This window comes from Myotis myotis, unplaced genomic scaffold (assembly GCF_014108235.1).
Source record: "Myotis myotis isolate mMyoMyo1 unplaced genomic scaffold, mMyoMyo1.p scaffold_m19_p_9, whole genome shotgun sequence".
NCBI lineage: Eukaryota > Metazoa > Chordata > Mammalia > Chiroptera > Vespertilionidae > Myotis > Myotis myotis.
Window position 1 is genome coordinate 215,847 of NW_023416401.1, and position 18,650 is coordinate 234,496.

At 43.0% G+C, this 18,650-nt stretch overlaps 1 protein-coding gene across 4 annotated transcripts; it reads left to right on the top strand.

Annotated features, from left to right (window-relative positions):
- Positions 1 to 114: 114 nt before the first annotated feature.
- RIOK3 (RIO kinase 3) lies at positions 115 to 17,082 on the top strand. 4 transcript variants are annotated; one of them, XM_036322825.1, is made up of 13 exons: positions 115 to 248; positions 4,783 to 4,898; positions 5,488 to 5,633; positions 5,726 to 5,833; positions 6,004 to 6,113; positions 7,230 to 7,373; positions 7,953 to 8,080; positions 10,758 to 10,955; positions 11,560 to 11,719; positions 12,954 to 13,034; positions 13,123 to 13,212; positions 14,256 to 14,363; positions 15,471 to 17,082. In XM_036322825.1, the coding sequence occupies exons 1-13, from the start codon at positions 186 to 188 to the stop codon at positions 15,576 to 15,578; spliced, it is 1,560 nt and encodes a 519-aa protein (XP_036178718.1). In that variant the 5' UTR covers positions 115 to 185; the 3' UTR covers positions 15,579 to 17,082. The 4 variants fall into 4 exon arrangements, with proteins under 4 accessions (XP_036178718.1, XP_036178721.1, XP_036178722.1 ...); XM_036322829.1 differs by lacking the exon at positions 115 to 248 and adding an exon at positions 496 to 514; XM_036322826.1 differs by lacking the exon at positions 115 to 248 and adding an exon at positions 2,630 to 2,689.
- Positions 17,083 to 18,650: the final 1,568 nt, after the last annotated feature.

The window sequence follows — 18,650 nt, forward strand, 5'->3', positions numbered from 1 at the left end:
GCCCGGGGCGCTGGCCAATCGGATGCGACGGCCCCGCGGAGAGGGCGGAAGCGAAGAGGTCTAGTTCCGGACGCGGCGGCGGCCGCCGCCATCTGTCACCGCCACTTCGGCCCCGGCCCCCCGTCGCCCCGGCCCCGCCTCCGGCCCCGCCATCGCTCCTGTGCTCGCGGCCGGCTCTTCCCCGCATGGATCTGGTCGGAGTGTCATCGCCGGAACCCGGGCCGGCGGCGGCCTGGGGACCCAACAAGGTGAGTGGCGCTCGGGGCCATCGCACCTGCCCTGGTCCCCGGGGCCGGTCTTCGGAAGGCCCGGAGAGGTGGCGGGCGCCCGGGAGGGAGGGGCGGGACGGGCGCGGCTGCCAGACTCGGGGTCTTTCTCCGAGCACCTTGCGCCCCAAAACGCGCACTTGTGGGCGGGACCCGCCTGGAGACGTGACGTTCGCGGACGGCCCGCTCGGACTTGTTTTTCTGGGCGCAGTGAGTCAGCCCAGTTACACCCGGGAGCCGGCGGAAAGGTAACAGCCGGGGCACCCTCCGCGGCAGCTCCGTGCGCTCGGGGGCGGGGGTGGGGGGGGGTGGGGGGGCGAGGATGAGTCCAGGCCCCTGGCCGCCCAGGCGGACCCTGAGCGGGACTCAGCCCGGCCTGAGCTCCAGCGCCCGGCCTGGGCTGTAACATCTGTTTCAGCTTTTCCTCCGGCGGCTGAGCCCACCTTTGGCTCCTGGGTCTCGGGCTGCTGCTTGTCATGCTTTCCCCAGAAAAGACTGTCACCTGTTGAGGGCTTGCTGGAAAGTAAGAATGCTTCCGTTGGGATTTGTGTTCCTCAAACTAAAGTTAGGAAGGAATCCAACTTGTTTAGCTTCATAATTGTTCTTTATATGCCAACACAGAACATTTTTTTTTCGTGTAAAACAGCGGTTCTCAACCTTCTGGCCCTGTAAATACAGTTCCTCATGTTGTGACCCAACCATAAAATTATTTTCGTTGCTACTTCATCACTGTGATGTTGCTACTGTGATGAATCGTCATGTAAATATCTGATAGGCAGGATGGTCTTAGGCGACCCCTGTGAAAGGGTCATTGACCGCCAAAGGGGTCGCGGCCCACAGGTTGAGAACCGCTGGCCTAGAGTGTGTGTCTAGCTGCCTGGAGAGACAGGGGTCTTCTGTGGCTTAGGGTTCTCTCTCTCCATTTGCTTTGAGGTGAGGACTGGATTTTTGTTGTGTGCCCACTTCATGTTTGCTCTTTTTTATTGTGCTTGATTCTCTCCCTGTATCTGTCTGCAGTAGAACTTTAAACAAAGAAAAGTGGGAGGGCAGCTAGGGATCATCTTTTTTTTCTTTTAAATATATTTTTATTGATTTCAGAGAGGAAGGGAGAGAGAGAGAAACATTAGTGGTGAGAGAGAATCATTGATTGGCTGCCTTCTGTATGCCCCCTACTGAGGATCCAGCTGGCAACCCGGGCATGTGTCCTTGACCAGAATTGAACCCAGGACCCTTCAGTGCACAGGCCAGTGCTCTATCCACTGAGGCACCCCAGCTCGGGCACAGGGATTGTCTTTAGGAGATGGGCGGGAAAAGGTGATGTCCCCATCAGGCAGGTGGGAGAGTGGCAGCAGTGAAGGCCCCGCTCTGAGCAGAGCCGAGTGGTGGCCGTTTCCGAGGGGAGGAGAGCCTGGCGGGTCTCGGGTTCTTCAGCAAACAGGACAGAAGGAATCAGGGAGCTGGTTACGGGCCTGGTGTCATTGAAAGCGGAATGGCGAACTGGAAAGGACTGTGGGGCTTCCTGTCTTGACGCAATAGGGAGTTTGTATAGATAAGGGAATAGTGGGAAATGATGTTGGACAGCAAAGATAGAGAAGATTAGGAGGGCGTCTTAGATTTATTATTATTCTAGCATTAAATAAAGTTTTCCTAAATACAAAGAGTGTCTCATTTACTGGAGAGTTACAAGATGATGACAAGAGGATTCCCCTACATACAGTCCACAGTACCATTCCCAGGAGGGGCCCCCCTTGAGGTGGTAAACCCCTGTGCCTGTGTGGTGGATTGTCAGCTTACACATTTTTATGGAGGACTTTTGACTACTGATTTAAAGAGTTTGGATTTGATCAAAGTATGGGGGTTGGCAACCTTTGGGAAGTCTACTTATTTGCCCTCACCCAAGGAAGGCAGCCCAGCTGAGCTGTCAGCAGAGGTACGGGAAGGAGACCTCTGGAGTCCGAGGCTCTGAGAGCAAGAGCAGTCTCCCTTTCTGATTCCATCTATGTTAGAAGTAGGTAAACCTCTGCCTCAAAATTACACAGTAAGCCTGTCATTTATGCCTCTTCTAAGGAATTGTCAGCTAATTTCACATGTTATTGGAATTACTTGATGTTGACAAAAGACTAGAAACACCTTCAAGATGGAAAAAGGACTTGGAATAGCACCAGGCCTCTAGAGCCCCGGGACCACGTGGCAGTGGATGGACTATCTCCAGGGTTTCCTGTGGGCACTTACTCAGTAAGTGCTGGGTGCCTCTTCCGGGGAAGCTCTGTGCTGGGCTCTGAAAATGGAGACACCCGGCCTTTCAAGGCTCCTGCTGTGTTGTGGTTGATGCAGGAACGCCAGGGCAGTGATTGGTGCTGCTCACAGGACACCGTGGAATGGGAACCAGAGGATGGAAGCTGAGACAGCCTGAAGGAGGAGGGGTAATTTAATTGGGGGAAATGGGAGGAAGAGGCATCAGAGAGAAGGGCATGTGAAGGTGTGGAAGGGCCTATGATTAAGTGTTGCTGGAGCATGGGGTAGTGAGGCTGGAAAGTTAAATTTGGTCAGGTTTTGAGGGACATTGACTGCTGAGGAATTCGCATTTGGACTGCAGGCAGTACAGCAGTTTGCGTCTCATGTCCCAAGACAAGATGAGGGAAGCAGTGTAGCAACATACTGTGAGTGCAGTTAAGTCCTAGTCGCAGCACTTCCATCTACAAAAAATCTTTCTGTGTCTCTGTTTCTAAATCTATAAAATAGGGATGCTATTGCAACTGCTCAATGGTGACTTTCATCTAGATGTTATATATATTTAGTCAGTGACTAAAATATAGTGAATTTTTGTCTTATTTTACTAATAGTTATTGCAAATGTGATTGACAGTTGACAATTCTGAGTTAGAGAATACCATCATTTACCTCTTGGAACCTGGACTTTGAAACTGATCAGACCAAACATTTCTAGGCAACATTAAGTCTTCTACCCTAGAGGGTTTAAGACAGCGGTTCTCAACCTGTGGGTCGAGACCCCTTTGGGGGTTGAACGACCCTTTCACAGGGGTCGCCTAAGACCATTGGAAAACACATATATAATTACATATTGTTTTTGTGATTAATCACTATGCCTTAATTATGTTCAATTTGTAACAATGAAAATACATCCTGCATATCAGATATTTGCATGACAATTCATAACAGTAGCAACATTACAGTTATGAAGTAGCAACGAGAATAATTTTATGGTTGGGGGTCACCACAACATGAGGAGCTGTATTAAAGGGTTGTGGCATTAGGAAGGTTGAGAACCACTGGTTAAGAAGTCAGCAGAGTCATGTGGCCAAAAGATGAGCTATGTTCTCCAGACTAGAGAGCTTCAAGATTCTAGACCCAGAAGTCACCCAGCCCCTGAAGCCGTCTGTGTTCTCGGTCAGCTCTGCTGGGGGCTAGTGCAGGTGTGCTGAGAGCTGGGCGCCTCTCCTCCTCTCGGGAGGAGGCTGGATAAAGCTGGGTTCTGATTTGCTTAGCATAGCTGTCATTTCTCACCCTGAAGTGCTCCACCCGGCAGCCTGAACCAAGTGGATTTCTGAACCTCAGTGTTGTGGAACGTTAACAAGGGTCAGTGGCCCAGCTGTCCTCAGAGCCACGCCAGGCCCTTAGGCCAGCTAGAGGTCTTTACTGGCTAAATGTGATTAACAGTTTGTCTGGCTAAAACATCATGTGCTGCTTCTAAATTAGACACTCAGTACTAGTTAAGGAATGAGTCTGGACTTTACTCTAAAGGCAGTGGGAAACATTAAAACAATGAAAGAGCTTTAAGTAAGGAAACTGGAGCAATCTAATCTGCATGTTCGAGGGGGAAACCACTGCTGTGGTAGCTGCCTGGTAACAAGCAGGGCTGGCAGCAGAAAGTTGGTTGGAGGTGCTTACAGGAGATGGCGTTGATATCTGGGGGAGAATCTTGGAAGGGGAGCTGGGCGAGTTCAAGAGAGATTTAGACGTTGTCTTCAATAATGGTGGTCCTAACCCCTGGGCTTTCAAATGTAATCGTTCACTGCTGCTAAGTAAAGCTTGCCCCTCAGAAATAAATTGTGAAGTTTACCTACGTTTTGTATGTCAAGAGGGCTGAGATAGTGATGTCATTGAGGAAGGCTGACTGATTAGCCACCTGTCTCAGAATATCGCTTGGCTGTGGTGGTGGTGGTGTTGCAAGACTTGAATTGTGCAGTTCGTAGACTGTTCCCATAAGAGAGTCTACCGGGGAAGCCCAGTTATCAGCAGAAGGTTGCTTGTGAGTCAGCATGGATGTGGAACAAGGGGTGTTACATGAACTAACTCATTGGCTGGTGGGGTGATGCTGTGATAGCCTTTTCCCTTCAACTAAAAAGGACATACTACTGATTTGAGCTGGGAGGTATTTTTACTTTGAGTTGATTCAGCTAGTTTAATTTCCAAAAGCTGACCTTATTTCCAAGCTTGGGAGGTATTTTAATTTCATTATTATGAATTGAATTGTCCTTTTTAAAATTTTTTTATAGTGTCCATGGGCTACTCCTCAAAAGACAATATCCTGTTCTTTGGCTGATGTCATGAGTGAGCAGTTGGCTAAAGAGTTGCAATTAGAAGAAGAAGCTGCTGCTTTTCCTAAAGTTGCGTAAGTAAAATTTAGAAAGAATCAATTTTGTCTGGCAGATTATAACAAGGTTTTAGGATTTGATTAGTGATTGTCATCACAAAGGATTAAGAAATACATTTACAAAAGCAATGCAGTAGAAAGAGCACCGTCCTTGGGAGTCCACTGATGTTTGAGTTTCGGTCCGGACTCTGATGACTTTTCAGTCTTATTTTGGGCAAATCCTTCCACTTCTCTGGTTTAGTTATTGCAACAGTTGAACCAGATGGTCTCCAAATGATCAAATAATATTTTAATCCAATGCCTGTAGCTTATTTTTTTTATAGATGTTATCTCTCCTTTGATAAAACAATGAATTCTGGGTCTCGGTGTGGATTTCTTATAGACCCCTAGCTTTCTTGCACAGCTTTCTGCATCCTAGTTGGTGCTCTCACAGGTTCCTGCCACTAATCAGAGGGTGCCTGGGCAGGAGAGGTGCTTTGGTAAAGTTTTTCCTGTTGTTCCTTTAGTACAGTTTTTAACAGTGAAAAAGCACATCCTACTCTCATAATTGGTAGCATCTGTTTACAGAAGCACAGTATGTTAGTTTATATTGCCTTATTTTGAATAGTGTTGCTGAAGGACCATTTCTTACTGGAGAAAACACTGATACTTCCAGCGACCTAATGCTGGCTCAGATGCTACAGATGGAATTTGACAGAGAATATGATGCACAGCTTAGGCGTGAAGAAAAAAAATTCAATGGCGATAGCAAAGGTACTATGACCTCATTGTGACAACTGCGTTGGATGGTAAAAATGCTTATAAAGTGCTCCTAAATAAGTTTTCAACTATTTTTGCCTTTTAAGTTTCCATTTCCTTTGAGAATTATCGAAAAGTGCATCCCTATGAAGACAGTGATAGCTCTGAAGATGAGGTTGACTGGCAGGACACTCGTGATGATCCATATAGACCAGGTATCAAGGCTTTTATTTGATGGGGCCATAGGAACACTGAGTTTTCCCATGAGTCCTTATACTTTACCTCTGAAAAGCATTAGGTAATTTACTATTAGATTCAGATATCTTTTCAGACAATATTGAATTCAGCAATTTAGTTTTTGCTATTTTTATATACTTGTCTTTAGCAAAACCAGTTCCTACTCCCAAAAAGGGGTTTATTGGAAAAGGAAAAGACATCACCACCAAGCATGATGAAGTAGTCTGTGGGAGAAAGAACACAGCCAGGATGGAGCATGTAAGTTACAGAAAGTGTTCTCTCTGAGAGTGTTACTAGAACAAGTTAAAAACATGGGATTCTAAATACACTATCTTAAATTTCTAAAAATACTCTTCATCCTTTCTAAAGAAGTTTTAGATTATAATATGGCAATATCATGAAAACCCTCAGCCACTAATAAGAATATAATGTACCACAATTAAATTCTACAATATTAAGAAAAATAGTTTGATTTATATTAATTCTAAAATTAAGAAGTTGTCTTAGGAAAGTAACATTTATTTTCAGCACATTATTTTTCATAAAATAGCACCCCTACCCAAGAACAGATAACAGTGGTGATTGGGGAATAACAAGAAGAGAGAAAAATACTGTCTACTATCCCCTTCAATACTTTTTACAAGTTTTAGCTTATGCCTGAACTACCCCTGAAAAATCAGAAATAAAATGTAATTTTTTTTTTTAAAAAAAGGGGAAAGATAGCATTTTTCCTCTTTCATAAAAATTTGGTGAATATAAAACATTTAGACTTGAGGACACAAATACTTGTTACATAAACATATTATTAAATTCCAGAAACAGTCCAGATCTGACTCTAGAACAACCTTGTCCAGTAGCACTTGTGACAGTAGAAATGTTTTATATCTGTGCTATCTAATATTAGCCATATTTGAGAACTGAGATTTGGGTATTGTAATTGAGGATCTCAACTTTACGTACCCACATGTGGCTAGTGGCTGCTCTGTGGAACACTGCAGCTCTCAAACATAATTGTCAGGGAGTGGGCAGAGCTTGCTGAACTACCCACTCCTCAGAAATAACTGATTATGAAATTATATTTCTTTGGTTAGATTTGGTGTAGTCTTTAAAATGTACCGTGTCCTTTGCTGATGTAAAAGCAAGGCACAAAGAAACGCTGCAGTGATTTCAGATGTGAGTGGATATCTTCAGTGCAGAGGACAGGCTAAACCTCTTCCTTGCTGCAGTTTCTGAAACAGCCCCCTCTCCACTCTGCTGGGTTTATTAGTGAGTCCTTGTATTCCTCTCTAATGCCAGTGCGCTCTGCTTCACAGCCTGTCTATGGAGTAGGTGACCTGTTTAAAGTATTCAGATGCTAATGCTTCTTTTTGGCAGTTTGCACCTGGGTTTCAGGTAGGAGATGGAATTGGAATGGATTTAAAACTATCAAACCATGTTTTCAATGCTTTGAAACAACATGCCTACTCAGAAGAACGTCGAAGTGCCCGCCTCCACGAGAAAAAAGAACACTCTACTGCAGTAAGTAATCTTAAATTTTTTTCTGTTTGGTATTTTTTTCACAAGATTGGTTTTTCAAATCTAAGATGTAAATAAACCCAGTAGCTTTGCTTATTAGACTTTTCAGCTTTAATGTAATGGTTATTAATCACTTATTTAAAACCTACAGTTTAGTGGTTATAATTTGAATTGTATAGTTTACATTGCATATTAATGTTCTAAGATATTAAAGAAATTATGACATTTTGTAATAATTTATAAGTCTCTAATGTTTTACATTGACGAAGACAGTGTCTAATATCTTGAGAATAAAGTACTTTTTAAACCTTTAGAAAAACAAACTGATGGTAAGTACACTGGGGGAGTTGTTTAAACTTTGGAGATAAAATATGATTTTGACTAAGCTAATGTCTGAATTCTGATGATTCTTTTAGATGTTAATTTTCAAAGTTAAAGGGATGAACTATATCTTGATTGCTAATCTTAAGAGCCTGTTACAAGTTTAAAAAAAGATATGTATTTTGAATGTTTGCTATTAGTACCGGCTCAGATGATGTTACGTGGTGAACGTTGTCATTCTTTGTGCCGTGTCTCTTGTAGGAAAAAGCAGTTGATCCTAAGACACGCTTACTTATGTATAAAATGGTCAATTCGGGAATGTTGGAGACCATCACTGGCTGCATCAGCACAGGGAAGGAATCTGTTGTCTTTCATGCCTATGGAGGGAGGTGAGTGAGCAAAATACGGCACCATCATGGCAACAAAGCGTAGCTCTTTCTCCCCAGTGTGAATGGATTTACACAGAATCAAAGTACACACGGCATGGAAAGCAGATTAATTTAAAAAGTGTTACCATAGAAAATTTAGACACTATGAGATTGTAGAAAGGAAAACAATCATCTTAATCTTAATCCCAGCATCCAGAGGTAAACATAAATTTTGTGTAAACTCCTTTAACCTTTTTCATGAATATACTTTCTACTTTATTGTATCATATAGGCAGCTATAAGTAGCAGAACAAAATTTGTACCTGGGCTTGTCTCAAAACCCTGGTTTTCCATTGTGGGGCCTTTGGGTACCAGATCAGAGGGGACGTGCTTCGTCAGTCACTGACGCCTCCCCTGTAGTTCGGATCCTTACTTTAAGAAATACCAGCTTTGAGTAATGCTTACTTTGTTGAAGAAACGTCTTTTAGAGATCTTACGCTGTTTAGATCTTCCCCACTTCCCTTCTGTTACAAGGGCTTAGATGAGTCAAGAACTGCATGAGAAAGGTTTTTGAAAGTGGAGCCTGTTTAAAGAACGTGCCAGGGCTATGAGATCATCTGGTTACTTACCATGGAAGTCACAGCAAGACTTACTAGCTCGGCTGCCTCTTTACTTTAACATTGTTTACAAACAAAATGTCAAAATAGATGACAGAAATTATTCTTGTTATTTTAGGTTTAGAAAGTTAGTTACTGTGTACTTAGGGGATTCAAACAATTGTTGGTCAAGTCCTTACCTTAGGTTTTCTTTTTTAAATTTTATTTATTGATTTTAGAGAGAGGAAGGGGATGGGGGAAAAAGAGAGAGAGAGAGAAGAGAGACCAGAGACATTGATTTGTTGTTGCACTTATTGATGCATTTATTGGTTGATTCTTGTAAGTTCTCTGACTGAGGAGCAAACCCACAAACTTGGTGAACCAACTGAGCTACCTACCAGGGAAGGTTTTCTTAACTATTTAATCTCCCTTTCTAGATGAAATATATACATATAATCGTAAATTGAATTATACTGTTAAGTTCCAAAAGGAAGGATAAAAATGGATGTTTTTCAAGTTATATGATCTGGAGCAAGTTACTACACCTCATTTATAAGTTGGCCCTTGCCTCATAGGATTTTTGTGGGGATAAGTGAGGGTCATACCTGACAATACCTGGAATATGTTAATCTTAGTAAACATTTATTTCTTCCTTACTTTAAGCTTTGTTGCCCTCTTTCCAAATTTAATTTGAGGGTATCCTAAGACCAGGCAGATAATAACCTAATGGCACAAATTATTTAAAATGAAAGATTGCCTGTGGTGGAAATGAAAACTTTACAGAAAGAATTAAACTGAAAAGTGTCCTTCATCTTACCAACTCTCACCCCATAGATCTCTTCTCTAAAACCACTATTAACAATTTTTACTCAAATCTTCCAGAAATTTTTATGCATCTATTTCTTATTTGGTTACTATAAAAGAGATTACACTGTACGTTCAGGACCTTAGTTTTTCAGTAATATATCTGAGATCCTTATGGCTTACATCGCCCATTTCTGTGTTAGTACATTCCATTGTGTGAACATACAGGAATATCCTTGTAAATCTACCATGGTGTGCTTTTGCCAATATATCCTTAAGCTAAATTCCTAACACTGAAATTGCTGGGGCACAGACTACGCACACATTTGGAAAACCTACTTCATTATATAACAGACTTTTGGCTTGGACACCCTGTTGCCCAAATTAGTCCATTATATCAAGGTTTTATTGTGCTTATAGTTAGTAAAACTAGAGAGTATTTGGTTCTCTCCAAGTGAGAGTTGAATGCTTTTAAAAGTTTATATTAGCTTTCTGTGCTACATAACAAGTCACCGCAGGCTTAGCAGCTTAAAAACAACCCCCGTAGATTATCTCCCAGTTTTAGTTGATCAGAAGTTCAGGAGGGCCTGGCCTGGCCAGGCTGGCTCCCTTCTGCAGTGTGGGTCCTGTTCCCTTGGCACAGGCAGCTCCTTGCAGCTGCAGGACTGGGTCTCTGCTTGTTGGCTGCAGGTGAGGCTGCCCTCAGCTTCCAGTGGCCCCGCAGCTCCTGGCCGTGTAGCCCTTCCACGTAGTAAGTAGGTCACGTCTTCTCCTTCAGTCAGCTAAGCCTGCGTCTTAGTGCAGTGTCATCCTTTGCCGTACAATGTAAACTAATGGAGGGAGTGGCTATGCCACCGCCCTCAAGGGAGGGATTATCCAAGTGTAGTCCCCTTGGTGGGGCTGGGAAATTGGGAGCCATCCTAGGGTTCTGCCCACCACAAAGCTGTCCTGGTTTCTATTACTCTCAGGTTGGTCTTGTAGTCAACAATTAATTGAATAGTAACTTGTGCTAGATTTTTTAGAGAATACGTGTGACATGTTTTCTACTCTCAAAGAATTTACGGTACAACCAAGAGAACATTACAGAATTGTTATGGTCAATAAAGATAATTACATAATAGAATGCCCAGTATGTGAGTGAGACTTGCAGTATGGGATAAGAAGAGAGAGCCAAGCAAGGTTATTGCCAGTCATGGTCAGAGAAGGTAGACCCACGCCCGTGTCGGATTTTTATTTTGAAATTGGTTTACTTGTGAGCTGGCAACTTATACTGACTTAATTTTTTTCCTTCCACTTAGCATGGAAGATGAAAAGGAATGTAGTAAATTTATACCTACAGAATGTGCCATCAAGGTATTTAAAACAACCCTTAATGAGTTTAAGAACCGTGACAAATACATTAAAGATGATTTCAGGTTTAAAGATCGCTTCAGTAAACTAAATCCACGTAAGATCATCCGAATGTGGGCAGAAAAGGAAATGCACAACCTCACCAGGTAAAGAGACCCGTGTGCCGGAAGCTGGAAGTCAGCTTGAGTAGTTGCCTTTCTATTAGCTGCAAAGTTCTTCAACTCAGCAGCACTTCTGAGTATAGAGTCATGTCCCGAGAGGCATTGCTGGCCTCCAGTCTCCTGTACGGCTGAGCTCTCACCGCTGCCTTTCTTAAAATGCTGCTGCCGCCCTGTAGTCTTTAGTGTGGAGTTCAAAGTCCTTTTGTGATGCGGAGCCTGTCTCTGTAGCCCGGAGCCACATGGCCTTCCTCCGATTCAGCTTCCAGCTGTGCTGGTTCACATACATTCCCCAGTGGACTGTGCTCTGAAAGCCTCCCTGCACTTCCACAAGCTGCTTCCCTCCTGAGACCAGCATGGCCCCACCTGCCTATTGGGCTGACTGACTCCCATTCACCCGGCGTCCTAGCCTTCCTGATGTGCGTGCTCCCACAGCTCCTGTCCCACCTCTGCCCGGGCCCTGGGGTCACCTCCTCACCAGTCTGTCCTTCCATGTGCGTTGCCCCAGCTCATTGCAGGCCCTGGTTAGATGTTCTTTAAGTAAGACATTCTCTCCTGATCGTCACCTTCTTAATCGCTTCTTTCTGTACAGAATGCAGAAAGCTGGAATTCCTTGCCCAGCAGTTGTGCTGCTCAAGAAACACATTTTAGTGATGTCTTTTATTGGCCATGATCAAGTTCCAGCTCCCAAATTAAAAGAAGTGAAGCTCAGTAGCGAAGAAATGAAAGAAGCCTACCACCAAACTCTTCACGTACGTGTGTCCTCCAAGCATTCACACCAGCTTTTAAAAATATTTCTTCTAACCTTTAAAAGTTTCCAAAAGTTGTCCTATTTTATGTGGTAGGATAAGGCCATGCTGAAGTTTGTGAAGCAATGTTCACATTGAGGGGTGCGCTTGTACCCCTGTGTGTGTGGAGTCAGTTTAGGAAACAGACGTATGAAGCAAGTGACATGAAGGCATGAAGCTGCTAAAACTTCATTAAATAAGTTTGATATAGTGCCTGCTTGGTTTTTCATGTCTTCTTGAATGATACTGCTCTAAGTGCGAAAAAGTTGCCTTTCCTGTGGGGAAATTTGAGGCAGTAGATTTGGACTCATAAGGAAGTGCAGCTGGGAACTAAAGATGGAGAGAGTGCATCTCCACTCAGCAGGCGTTAGGGTTGCAAGGACGTGTCAGGAACTTACGGAAGCTCTTCCTGCTTCGGGACAACAGCTGCATTCAGTCCGAGGTCCTTCTAGCATAAGAAAATGCTCCCAATATTGTGATTTTTTCTATTGTTGTAACTGAATAGTGGAGAAACAGGAGCTTTTTACAGTCTCTGCCTGGCGCTCCAGTGCCAGTCAGCAGTTGATGTGAATACAAACGTAATTTTTTAAGACCCAGCTAGGGAGATAATCCAACTTTCTCTGCCTCCAAGAGGACAACATCCAAAGGAAAATGAAATTCCTTTTTGGCTTCTTTTTTGGTGGTGGGGTGGCTGGGGAAAAGATGAAGTAATCATGTACTTTTCTATTTGAATTCTATTAAGGCTGGGAAACAAAGCGTTAACACTGATTGCTACGGTAAGGGTAGGGCTCACCACGATTTTGAACATAACACCACGGGATTCATAAGGAAATTTCTCCTACTGTGTCTGGCAGGAAGTATTTTTTAGCCTTGGAGTTGTGTACATCCCGTAGCGGTCTCAGGGAGCCCTTTGCCCTTTTTTGAAGGGTAAGCCGAGGTCTCCTGAGTGGTGACCAAGCCCGTGGCCGCTCTCTTACTCCTGTGGGATCCAGGTGTGCCCCGTGGCCTCCTGGCCTCATTGTCATCAGGTGGACGAGGAGGTGGAGTGTCACACCCTGCCTTAAAAAAGGAAAGCTCGGTCCTGGTCTTTAACCTTATCTTGACCTTCCTGGTTACTGTGGGTGAGCATAGACATTTTAGTTGTGGCAGTGAATTAGAATGATTTCTTTTCCTAAATGTCTGCCTTGCCTCCTCACAGTTGATGCAGCAGTTATATAACGAATGCACGCTCGTGCATGCCGACCTCAGTGAATATAATATGCTGTGGCACGCTGGAAAGGTGAGGAGCATCTGCTGTTAATGTTCAGATTAAATGACTTGCTGTAACTTAGTGAAGGTCAGTCACTGTATGCTCTGTATTTAAATAGGTTTGGTTGATCGATGTCAGTCAGTCTGTAGAACCGACCCATCCTCACGGCCTGGAGTTCTTGTTCCGCGACTGTAGGAATGTCTCACAGGTAAGGCATGTAAACTAATATGGTTTTTGCCCCAGCTGGTTTGGCTCAGTGGATAGAGTGTCGGCCTGTGGACTGAAGGGTCCCGAGTTCAATTCTGGTCAAGGGCACATACCCGGCTTCGGGCTCAATCCCCAGTAGGGGGTGTGCAGGAGGCAGCCAATCAATCTCTCTCATCATTGTTGTTTCTCTCTCTCTCTCCCTTCCTCTCTGAAATCAATAAAAATATATTTTAAAAAAAACCCACTAATACAGTTTTTGTAATGGGATGTAAGAGATTCATGTAGTTTTCTCACTCCCAGGATAAGCAAGATATTCTTAGAAAATGAAGGGTTTGGTTACTGGCTGCCTTCAAGATAAAGATATAAAGATCAATTTGTCAGATTTTATTTTCAGCAAGAATTTGATTGCATGCCTCACATTTGGGCCACTGAATTAAATTTGCAACAGAGGAAGTTTTTATTCTGGCTCCAAATATTTGAGCATTCCAGTAGACACTTAGTACATGCACAGAGTGTGGAGAGGCTGCAGCTGGCAGCCTGCAGGCCTCCTGGCAGTGTGAGTGCCACTGAAAGGAGCTGGTCTGCGTCACGTCCGAGGCACATGTCTATGAGGCAGAGGAAACCTGAGGGAAGGTAAACCTTGGTGCTCAGAGTTGTGTCACATTTGTTTGCTGTTTCTACAGGAAATTGTTAGCAACAGACCCAGATGGTAATGCTCTTTCTGAATAATAACTTCGTACTGGGAATAACTTGTGTGCCTTTTGACCATTTTAATTCATGGGATTTAGTGAATGTTTTGAGTCTGCAAACAGTTTTATAAAGCACTCATTTTTACAGCTTTAGAAGGTGCACACTTAACCCAGCTATAGACTGTGACAAACTTAACTCAGCAGACGGTGGGTGTGTCAGGACAGAACAAGAAGAGCCTGAATACAGCCAGCCTGAAATGGGGGAGCTCACAGGTGCCTGCAAGCATGCCTTCCCTGTTCTTAAGAGAATTACTCATTACTGCTAATTACTGACTTCTTTATATTTCTTCACTAGTTTTTCCAGAAAGGCGGAGTAAAGGAAGCCCTTAATGAACGAGAGCTCTTTAATGCTGTGTCAGGTTTAAACATCTCAGCAGACAATGAAGCTGATTTCTTGGCTGAGGTAAGCTGAGCTGCTGTTCTCTCTGCTGGTAATGGAGACTGAATATAGCAGATTCTGAAACCCAGAGTGAATTTTATCCTCCCTCCCCTCAAAACTAAAATGAATTTGAGATTTGTCTTTTCTGGAGATAGTTTTGGTCCTTTCCAGGCTTAAACCTAAGATAAACATAGCAAAAACATTCTTCCAGGAGTTCACGGTTTGATGGAGATGGAAAATAACACATTTCCCATACACTGTATTTCCCCTGTTTTATGAAGTTAAGTGGTAAACACGCTTGGTGATACAAAAATTAGTAATACATGGTCCCTGCTTTTAACCGAATATAGAAAGTTAGCAGTGGCCATCCTTAGAAATACCCAGTCATTACAACATGGATCGATAAAACCATTAAAAAAAAATCACCCTCAGAGAAGGTCTCTCAGAATTGAACAAAAACTAAAAAGTGAAATGGCAGCTAATTATTCCCAACAATATACCAGAGCAGAGAATGATTATTACGGAGTCTAAGGTCAGAGAAGTACTAGAAAGATGACAAGTCTAGCCTCTACCTCAGTACAGTTGCTGAGGTGTTACTGTAGTTGCAGGAAAACCCTTTCCTGCCCCTGCACGCTTGAGGGAGCACACAGGAAGACATCGCTTGGTTCCAGTTGCTGACTTGATAACTAAATTTTGATCCTGGTAATATAATCAAGTAAAAACATATGTGTATGTCATGCTATCATATATGCATGTGACACATTGCAATACGTAATTCTGATTGAAGGCCAGCATTGTTAGGAGTGACCTTGGTTGTTTTTTTAAAAAATATATTTTTGAGTTCAGAGAGGAAGGGAGGAGAGCTAGAAACATCAATGATGAGAATCATTGCTCGGCTGCCTCCTGCACACCCCACTCTGGGGATCGAGCCCCAACCTCCCCCAACCTGACAATGTGCTCTGACCAGGAATCGAATCATGACCTCCTGGTTCATGGGTTCACGCTCAACCGAGCCACAGGTCGGGCAGGAGTGACCTCATTTTAACTGAGTAAACACTGGCTCAATCTAAAGTGTGGTTTCAGTGAAGTAGGGTTGACAAATGGATTGAATGTTAAATATTAATTTTGTAGATAGAAGCTTTGGAGAAAATGAATGAAGATCACGTTCAGAAGAATGGAAGGAAAGCTGCTTCGTTTTTGAAAGACGACGAAGGTCCTCCAGTCCCACGCGATGCATAGCACCAATACCCGCTGCTCTCAGTGGCGACCCAGCGGCGACTGCCAGCTGCCAATGCCAAATGAAGTTACGGGCAACTTGAGATACCAACACGAGGAGTGTACAATGGTGCTTCTGTGCTTTTCCCCTGGTAGCCCTAATGCCAGACGTGTGGAATTTTAGCTCGGCATCGAGAGAATAAAATGTCACTACCTCTCATCTTATGAACAGGATAATATAATTCTTTAACAGCTACAGGTTATCTGGTTGAAATCGACTGGATTTTACAGGATTCGTGGTGTAAAATGTTTTGATGAGAATTGTTTAAAACGTGGGTAACGTCAGATATGGGAGGAAAGGCCAGATGTTTACAAGGGAGGCCTTTATTGCCACCTACTTGCTCTGACACATCCCTGCCTTGAGTCTCATCTTTCCTTGAATATTTTATTGGCCTGACATGAGTCCGTCTCAGTTCTTTTTCCAGATTGTGACCATGATTCTAAAGGAAAATATCTTCCTTTAGTAGGTGTTTTAAATGGAAATCTGGTTTCAAAATGGCTGATGGAAATAGACATAAGCAAAATACTTTTTATTGGTACATCGTGAATATGAACTGAGTTCTTTTCCATGTTCATATCCAAGAAAAGGATTGTAGGTTTCTGAAAGACAAATATATAAGAACTTAACCACCCAAATTTTTAAAAATTAACTTTCAGCATTTCTACATTTGGGTGAAAGGGATAGAGTGTGATGCATGGTGCAGCTGCTCTGCATTTATAAAGAAAATGTAAGCTATCTGGAAAGGTGGGATGCTAAAATTTAACCCTGTTTGACATATTTTAATGAAGTCGGTGATACAAAGTTCAGTTTCCATATCACTGAAACTCTGTACTTACTGATTCATTTTGAGAGAAATATAGTAAGTCAAATGATGAACACTAAGTTTGAAACAAGTTGGGTACCAACTTAATCTACTGATTGAACTATCTGACCTCACTTTTAATAATTTTTAGACTGGCCGGATGCCACTTCTTAAATAAAGCAAGCACTGCACTGGCTTTGTTAGACTGAAGTTCATTAACTACAATGTAATCATTCCTCCTATTGCTGATTTCAGATTGGAACTAGTAGAGACCCAATCTGGTCACTGAAAGTAAAAGTCTAAACATTACTTACGCTTGAAAGTTTCTCCTTTGACGTTATTTTAAAATGCCAAATACGTTCTTTCTCGAAAAATACTTATTTTTGTTTCTGTTGTATACCTTTTAAGAGAAGTGTGATTTGGGGTCAATACTTATTACATTTCTTAAGTGTTTACTACTATGAAACAGATTTCAATGACTGGTGATTGGTTTTACAGAAATTTCAAAGACCTATTTTTAAAAAACCAGTAACCATTTAAAATTTGTTTTGTTTTCTGACATACTCTGTTTGACTAAGAGCAGCAAACTGTTGCTGTATAGCATTCTTGGAGTGTGCTGTGAACATGCTTTTTAAGAAATTAAAAATGAAGAAATCCTTTTAGAATTGGTTCTTTGTGTGGTTTCTTCCTGTTCCTTATATTAACTTAGGTCCTGTCACCAAGTTATCCCTTTTGCATAAAAATAAAGCAGTACTATTTTAAGCAGTTTTTTCCCCTCAAACTTCTCATATTTAGATTTCACTTTTAAATTACTTCACATTACAGATAGGTTTTACCTTTCCTATAGCTCAGACAGTAAATTTTCCACATAGAGGAAAAAGGAAGTGGAAACTGTGCTAAATAAAGAATAAACACAAACGGGGGGAAAAATCTAAAATATGGAAATAATCTTTTGCCTCACTTTAATGAAAGCGAGTAATAAAATAAGTTATCAAAACAAGGATGACTGTAGGGAATTTTTATTTCAAGATAATTTATTGCCAGTTTCCTCTTTATAAAAAGTCATTTTTTTATGCTTACAAAACTACGACATGCATAGAAATGCTACGTCCTTTGGATTCTAAAAACCAGTTTATAGTGTGGCGTACCTCCCTGCCATCCCCCCTCTGCATGTGATTCTCTTTGTTTTAAATCTTCGAAGGAAAGCAGGGTGGTGGGAGTGAGGCAGCTGGCTGAAATGTTGGTCCTGGTAGCCCTTCTCCTCCAAGGAAGACGGAGGAGATGGAGGCTGAGACCCCTTTTTGCTGTCCATTTGGGCTCTGGGCATCAGAAGAGAGAGATGTCTGCGCCTTTTAAAGTTCGGAGCTGTTCATTTCCCAGCACTTTAGTAATTAGGTGGGAAAAGCTCATCTGATTGTATTTTCAAACTTCAAAACGTATTTTTGAAGAGACATTTTTTTTTTATTGGCATCTTAAAGGGATTTCATAAAAATTAGAGAATGATTTAAGTTTTGTAAGTTTATTTTATACTTGGAGACATCAATTTATTTGCAAGCAAGCTTGATTTTACTCTTGATTTCCTATTTGTCCCCCATCTACACTAATAAAAGAGAAACATGGTAATTGGCGTACGACCGCTACCCTTTTCATTGGCTAATCAGCGAGATATGCAAATTAACTGTCAGCCAAGATGGCGGCCGGCAGCCAGGCAGCTTGAAACTAACATGAGGCTTGCTTGCCTCAGTGACGGAGGAGGATCGATGGAAGAAACCAAGTTCCCCACCTGCGGCTGCAGGCCTCTGAGCGGGCAGTTTAAGAAACATTGTAACAAATACCGCTGGACTTCAGCCAGCAGATTCGCAACATTGTAAGCAAAGGCCAGAAACCTACTTTCAGCCGCGGAGGCCTAAGAGCTGGAGCCAAGCCTCAAGGTAAAGCTGGCCCAGAATAAAAAAGAAAAAAAGGAGCGGTTGGGAACTTCAGTCACTCCCAGCCTGAAAACAGCCCTCAGCCCCTCACCTGGACTGGTCAGGCACCCCAGTGGGGACCCCCACCCCGATCCAGGACACCCTTCAGGGCAAACCAGCCGGCCCCACCCATGTACCAGGCCTCTACCCTATATAGTAAAAGGGTAATATGCCTCCCGGCACCGGGATCAGCTTGACAGGGGGCAGCGCCCAAACACCCTGAGCGCCCTGCGGCTCTGTGTGTGACAGGGGGCGGGGCCCCAACC

Excerpts from the sequence above, each read along its gene's own strand:
- RIOK3 (XM_036322825.1), top strand. The coding sequence starts at position 186 with ATGGATCTGGTCGGAGTGTCATCGCCGGAACCCGGGCCGGCGGCGGCC. Across the intron at positions 7,374-7,952 it reads AAAAAGAACACTCTACTGCA|GAAAAAGCAGTTGATCCTAA; the intron begins GTAAGTAATCTT and ends TGTCTCTTGTAG. Across the intron at positions 13,035-13,122 it reads TGCTGTGGCACGCTGGAAAG|GTTTGGTTGATCGATGTCAG; the intron begins GTGAGGAGCATC and ends GTATTTAAATAG.